The sequence below is a fragment of the Phalaenopsis equestris genome, unplaced genomic scaffold (assembly GCF_001263595.1).
Source record: "Phalaenopsis equestris unplaced genomic scaffold, ASM126359v1 Scaffold000251, whole genome shotgun sequence".
NCBI classification, from domain to species: domain Eukaryota; kingdom Viridiplantae; phylum Streptophyta; class Magnoliopsida; order Asparagales; family Orchidaceae; genus Phalaenopsis; species Phalaenopsis equestris.
In genome coordinates, this window is record NW_018164693.1 from 754,586 (window position 1) to 762,362 (window position 7,777).

General features: G+C 39.0%; 1 protein-coding gene across 5 annotated transcripts in view; it reads right to left on the bottom strand.

Annotated features, from left to right (window-relative positions):
* The window catches only part of LOC110024324 (peptidyl-prolyl cis-trans isomerase CYP63-like), a 45,332-nt gene that overhangs the window by 25,574 nt on the left and 11,981 nt on the right, over window positions 1-7,777 (bottom strand). For 2 of the 5 annotated variants that reach the window (XM_020724225.1, XM_020724226.1), the window contains exons 3-4: window positions 5,627-5,723; window positions 5,487-5,541 (exon numbers count right to left, since the gene is read on the bottom strand). In XM_020724225.1, the coding sequence (XP_020579884.1) occupies window positions 5,487-5,541; window positions 5,627-5,701 (130 nt within the window). In that variant the 5' untranslated portion in view covers window positions 5,702-5,723. Of the gene's footprint in view, window positions 1-5,486; window positions 5,542-5,626; window positions 5,724-7,072; window positions 7,170-7,194; window positions 7,346-7,777 lie in introns of those variants that run through there. The other 3 variants (XM_020724224.1, XM_020724228.1, XM_020724227.1) reach the window with 3 other exon arrangements.

The window sequence follows — 7,777 nt, forward strand, 5'->3', positions numbered from 1 at the left end:
TATTTATATATATATATAGACTTGATGAGTAGCATTTCGAGCCAAAACGAGCCGAACACGAACGAACACATCTTAGTTCGTGTTCGGCTCGTTAACTTATCGAACGAAATTAACGAGCTGAACACGAGCTTCTTAACGAGTTGAACACGAGCTGTTCGCGAACAACGAGCCGTTTTGACAGCCCTACCTCTGAGATAGAACAATCGTCTCTGCTCCACGAGCCACCTTAATTTCAAGAAAGTATCTCAGATATCCCAAGTCCATCTCAAACTATTTGCCCAAACTTGTCTTCAATTAAGCAATCTCTCCCTCATCATCCCCAGTGAGAATCATATCATCCACATACATAGTAAGAATAGTAATGTGACCACCATGTCGTCGGAAAAATAATGTGAGGTTAGCATTGATCTGTCGGTAACCCATGTCTATCATTGCTTTCCTAAACTTGTCAAACCAGGCTCGAGGAGACTGCTACAAACCATACAATGACTTCTTGAGCCTACACACCTTGCTCACTATATGGGAAGCACTGAATCCAGGTGGTATCTCAATATGTAGCTCCTCCAGTAGCTGTCCATGAGGAAAAGATCTCTTCATATCCAGTTGGTGGAGTCTCTATCCACCATTCACTTACAGGGATGTCAGTGTCCTCCCTGTGCTCATCTTTGCGACTGATGCAAAGATTTCATCATTATCAATGTCATATGTCTGACTGTACCATTTTGCCACTAGTCGTGTTTTGTAACTCTCCACCTTCCCTTCTGGAGTTTGTTTTACCGTGAAGATCCACTTGTATTTAATTGTCTTCTTCCCTGTTGGTAGTGGTACAATCTCTCACGTTCGATTTTTATCAAGAGCTCTAAGCTCTTCATAAATCGTTGCTTTCCACTTTGGATCCTCCTTAGCAACCTACCAACACTTGGGTATAGAGATAGAGTCCAATTAAACAATGAATGCTCCATGTAAAGGTGAGATGTTAGAATACAAAACAAAGTTTGCAATTTCAAGTTCACACGCAAATAATCAGGAGGGTGTCCCTCATTGTTGCGGAAGGTCCTCCTTAATATGGGGTGAATCAAAAGTGGATGGTGTAGGTGTCTCAAAAGTTGGCGAAGACTGGGATAAGGGACTTGTTGGCACAACAGGTAAGTTTCCTTAGTTTGCTACTTCCTCCGCATATACACCCTTAGCTCACCTTCAACCTGAATCTCACCACCTCTAGGGTCAATCTCATCGATTTTCGTCTCGTTAGTTGATTCATCCCACATCACAGGACATGGCATTTCTCCCAATTGCATCGCTCCATCATTACTACCACTCACTCTCTCTTGCCTCATAACTTTAGTGGTTGTTGAATCACCGAAGGGTGACTTACACCTCTAAAATGTAATATGGTTCAAACTCTGAATATCACATCCATACTTACAAATAATCTATTTTCAATCGGACTCCAACAGGCATAACCCTTCTGAGTAGCTAAATAACCCACAAATATACGTTTCACAGCTCTGTGATAGAAATACCTTTACCTTCCAAATGTATGTTGTCTTTCACAAAGCCTGCACATCCAAATACCTTTAATGAAAGGATCTTACTATTATCTCCTTTCAACATCTAACAATGAGACTTCCACTTTAACACTCTTGAGGGTATCATGTTAATCAATTGAGCGGATGTCAGCATTACTTGTCCCACAAGTGTTATGAGACATTCATTGTCATCATCATGCTCCGAGCTAACTCTAGAAGATGTCGATTCTTCCTCATTTCTACTCTATTTTGAGCTTGTGTGTATGAGCATGTGGTTTGGTGTCGTATCCCTTGAGCTGACAGGTAGTCCCCAAATGTTTTATTGATATATTTTCTCTCATTATCAGATCTCAGTAGTTTCACAACTGCACCATATTGGGTTTGGATTGTCTTGTGGATCTTTAAAGCAAGCTCTTTAAAGCAAGCAACCACCTTACTATTTTTTTTCATCAAGTATATACAGGTAACACAAGAAAAACAATCAATAAAAGTAATAAAATACCGATAATCATTCATAGAACTATTAAGACAAGGTCCTCATACATAAAAAATGTACCAAATCAAACACCCCAAAGCTCCTATTCCCAGAAACTGACATAAGAGCTCCAATTCAGCTTGCCAAACTCACAAGCATCACACACCAGTTTCTTCTTATTTGTTTTTTCATACATAAATGAATACAACCGACTCAGTAAACAAAGACTAGCATGTCTCATACTTCTATGATGTAGCAATAACACATCATTGACGTTCCAACCAGATTCTCCTACTACAGCACTTTCCACCATAGATGCCAAAGCCGAGTTTAACCTCACTTGGTCCAAGTACTATAGTTCGATATGCCACGTTCCAGTCCTAAGCGTCCAGCCCGCCCCTTTCTCTTGGAAGATCTCCTGAGATATATCAAAAGAAACAATGCATTTTAATTAAAGAATAATGTCACAAATAGATAAGAGGTTTACTGGAAAAGAAGGAGCATGCAAAGTATTGGACAAAGTCATATGATTGGTACATCTTATAGTACCCTTACCAACTACAGACTGAGTTGTACCATAAGCTAGTACTGCTAGATGAGTATATGTAGAGAACTCTCCGACAGCTCATGTCACATAATGAGAAACACCAGAATTTATGATCCATTCTGATGATTCTATGTTGGAAATAAATGCAAGAGTAAGTGTGTCACTAATACCTTTGCTAAAGCGAGTTAGAGTGGCAATGTTACCATTTGATGTTGATGGATTTGAAACATCCTCAGCTACATCTACTGCTTTTTCTCTCTTCCTCTTCAACAACATCAGACACTCATGATACTCACTAGTAAAGATTACACCCATCTCTCCCTCGTCCTCTGCTACAATCAGATTTGTCTAGTAGCCCCCTCTTCCGCCTTTCTGACCCCCACGACCTCCACCCTGTCCACGCCCACCTATATCTCTCACCTTCGGTGGCTTAGGACAGACCCTGCTCAGGTGGCCAACTTCACCACAGTTGTGGCACTACGAGTCTCCCCCTGGAAACTTAGCGTACTAGGGCTCGCGGCAGCCAATGCGGATTGTGCACCCAAAAAACCACTCTGATCATAGTGCAACTTCATGCGACTCTCCTGTATCATCACATCAATGGTCTCATCTAGTGCAGGAATAGTCGTCTTAGCTAAGAGAATCGATCTCCTCTGATCAAAGGTCAGGTTTACATGAGTTAGAAACTGCATAGTCCTTATATATGCAAAGATCTCTCCATTATTACACCCTAGATCTCTCCATTATTACACCCTAGTTCATCACAACTCGACATAGGTAAGAAGTGATCAAGATCTTGCCACAGTCACCCCAAGTCTGTAGAGTACTCTCGAATTGATCTATCACCATGAATCACTGCCTCTACCTCATGCTGAACCTGAAACACCCTCATGTGGATCTCAGCACCAGCATAAATCTTCTTCATCTTCACCCAAATGTCGTTCACCTTTCGAATGACATCCACTGATGAAATAATCAATGGAACCATCGAATTGAGTAGCCAGGTGTAAAGCAAGGCATGTGTGGCCCTACAATCATACTTCTCAACACTATCACTCTTTGGCTCGACCCCGTTAAGTATCCTTTTAGTATCTTCCCTACTAGAGCAGCCTCGATCTAACATGACCAACTCGAATACATGGTCGGATAGTCGAGCTTCAGATCCGCAGGAGGGAGATCTAGCTTCACCTGCATTGGAGCAAGTGTTTAGGTAGTGTCTCTCGTCGAGACGCTAGCTCCCTGTATAAGCCCGACTAAGACCTTTTAAACTTTGGGATCTATCTTATCCAAAAGTTTCAATTCTTTACCTCTTGCACCATCCCCTTCTGTTGACATCCTCACAGAAAATTATCACAACTTTCCTCTGAACAAAAGAACAAAGCTTCGCTTTGTCTGTTACTTCCTGCCTAAAGCACAAATCAGCCACAGAACACTCCTGAAAACAACGTACGCTGCTTTGATACTACAGTTGGATACAAGTGGAACTTCACGGTAAAACAAACTCTAAAAGCGAAGGTGGAGAGGTACAAAGAACGACTAGTGCCAAAAATGTACATTCATACATATGGCATTGACTATGGTGAAACATTTGCACAAGTGGCAAAGATGAGCACAATGAAGATATTGGCTTCTCTGGTTTCGCAGCAGATAACACTAACTCCAATCGCGTGACTGTATCGTGTTTGTGTCCCACGACGATCTCCTTGGTGCCTTCGCAGTTAGGCAATTGTAGCACAGTGATCCCGTTGCGCCCTCCCTACTCAATATCGTGTACTCGCCACGATCTCTTAGTGCCTTCACAGTTAGCTCTACTCGCAAATGTAGCACAAGTTTGCACGCCCGTCGTCGCAATCCCAGGTAGCCACGCACGTCGTAGCCTTTCCCGTCCGACTTCCCACCAAGATCTATCGCGAACAGGTCTACCAATCTCGTAGGTGCCACGAAAGAAACAAAGATCGAGTTAAGGTCGACTAGCTACTAGGTTACGGCTCTAATACCATATGGAATTAGTTTGTGAAAAAACGCTCTCATTTCATTAACACATGGGCTTATATAGAGCCTTACAACATTTACAAGTAAATCCCTAGAATTCTTCTATTTACAATATAACCCTACATTAGATAACAAATCTCAACAATAATAGCGTAGGCATTTGCTGCTAGGTTAGAGCTCATATATTTAGAGATTAAAAAAACATAAAGCCCACAAAATCTTTTCAGCAATGAGGTTGACAAATATTAAAATAAATAGTAAGCAAAGTAGAATATATGAGACTTAAAATCAAAATACGTAAACACGGGCACTGGGCTTGAAATGGTATAGAAGCATGCGTGATGGGCTGATAAATACTACAAAGAACAATTGAATGCAAAAAAAAAACAATTTCCACTACAAAAGTACTAGGATAATAAGGGTAACATGAAATAGAATGGTTAAATTGATTAATAGAACCAATCACAGCAACTAGCATTCCATCAGCGAAGCCTTCTTTGGTGAAAACCAATCACCAAGTTTGAAACAATGATATCATCTAGCAAAGGGCTCTAGTGGAATGTGCTTCATATGCCACTAATAACACAGCATAAAATTTTGGAAATGCATTACTGACAAAAAGAGTAAAAAATAACTTAGCTTAGAAAATTGTTTATTGACTTGAAGTATAAATAGAACATTGGGGTACAATGCTTCAAAATAAAATATAAATTGTAGGAAAAAATGAAAAATTGTATTCAAATCAAAATTTACACTAATATTATATAAGCAAACAAGCAAAATCACAAAATAAAAAACTCTACAAAGGTAAAAATTGACTACAGATATAAACCATCTTGATTTAGCAATTTTCAAATAACGCGTCACGGATGATGAACAGTTTATTATTAAAAATTCCAGATGAAATGTTAATTCACAAAGGATTGGGATGTCACAGATATACCTGTGCAAAGTGAACGGAAATTCTCAGCAGTCTTTGGAACAACACCTGAAAAAAGCTGTTTCAAATAAAGATGTTCAAAAAAGAGATGTAAATAAAAGAATTAACGCAAAAAAAACATGAAATCCAAATCGCAACAGTACCTCAATTACCAATCTCTCAGCTGGGTCACCAGCAACTGATATCTCCAAGAAAACAAGGGGGTTCCTCTTCACCATCTTTCTGATTCAAGCAATGCTCCTATGTTTTCAAATGCATCCAAATAAGACTAAATATAAACACTCAAAAAATAGCAAACTAAAACAAATAAAAAAGACATACTCCAAACATAATTAAGAATGGATAATGCATCCCTTAATCTCCACCCCTCCTTCTATCATAATTAGCTCAATTATAATGTTATAAGGAATAAATGCACTGCGTAGCCCAATAAATTTCAGATCCTTCAAACTAATAATCATCATCTAAAAAAGTAATCTCAAACCAAACACCCCTAAAACAGCAATAAATATAAGATGGGAAAGCTTAATGAACAATAGAGCACTCTATTGATCCAATGTGCATCGTATCAATAAAACTGAACACAGGCCCATTCTTTGAAAGAGGAAAAGGACGTAGTTGTTCGGACGAAGCTATAGCTTGAAGAGCAATAAATTTGAAGAAACCCAATTGTGCATTGAGAATACGCTAGCACAAACCTAGAGAAGAACCAATGATCCAAGAGACAGAAAAGTACAACTAAAAAGGGTCACCGACAGAAGACCAAGAGGCTCATTTAACCAACCGGACATAGTAGCCCAAACCAAAGCCAAAGCCGACCGGACACAGTCATTCGAGCCTAAGTCCACAAGACGAAAGATGTCTGGATGGTTCGAGCCCGAACCTAAGTAATGACTCAACTCCTCAATACCATCAGTCATCTCACGAAAGCCCCAAGGGTTCTTTATTATGGACCGAGAAACAGCCATGTCACAAGATATCAAAATCATCCCTCTTATTCCTTTTATTTGGGAGTGAGTTGTCTATCGGATTACTATGGTTCGCCCTCTGTATGATAGTTTAGCATTGCTCGGCCTACAGAAGTTCCTCACCAGGAATCAATGATGAACAGTTATACTAGAATAGCATATTGGCAAAGCCAAGTAAATCGAGTCAGCCCTGCCAACCCAAACATTATCGAATGCCGACTGACAAATCCAACTCAGCACAGTCAAATGAGCAGGCCTTGTCGAACCAAGACCCACTTAGTTCAACCGACAGAGTCAGAGGGTAGACAAGTCAAAGACCCATACAATCTAAAATATCATGCAGTGGCCTCCTTAAAGCATGGACAAACATGTAATATCTTGTACTCCCTTCCTTCTAATTAGGGGATCATTTTAAAAAAAATGGCTGCTGAAAAATAAATTTTAACTTTCTGGTGCATTTCTCTCTCTGCCTCTCTCTCTAATGTCTTACACTCAAACGCTTGAGCTGTGATTCACGGATCAGGATTCAACACCAATAAGATTCAGTACGACAATCCTCGCCGTATAAGAAGGACCGTGTACAAGCCCTGAGCCTACTTTCAAAAATCTAATTTAGAATACCAAAAAAAGAGGATCTGAAGCTCCGGCGTCGCCAAATTCAGAGATCGGCCCGTAGAGAAAACTGACGGAACAAAGAGGAAAACAAATCAACATAGGAAACATAGGTCGAAGGAATATCTGACCTGAAGTTCACTTCTGGAGGGAGAAATTAGGGTTATGCTCGGAATATGACTGGGAGTGAAGGGACGGTGAGATCGGAGAGAGCATAATTTTGTGCATTTACATCGATAGGAAAATTCGACGGTCTCGATTCCAGGTTATGTTGCAATAACCCTATTCTTAGAAAGAAGAAAAACGCAATTTACATGTATGGCTCACAACTCTTATTTATTTATATCTCTAACATTGAGATTTACACATATAACACTTTTGTATTATAAGTATATAAATGAAAAGTTTTATTTAAAAAAAAAAATCGTCATGGTGATATTTTTATTGTTGTGTTAAAAATTTCAATGAAATAAATTTAATTATGAATGTTTTGATGGCAAATATGTAAATACACATGAATTGTGAGGTTATGCATGTAAATGCCTCAAAAAAATTTGTGATTGAGATATGCTATGTAGTTCAAATATGTTATTTAATTTGATATAAATTAGATAAATGATAACTTTTTTGTTTAATTTTACTAATTAATATTTTTGGAATATTTTTTATATATACCACTCAATTCTTATATACATATGTATATATATATATATA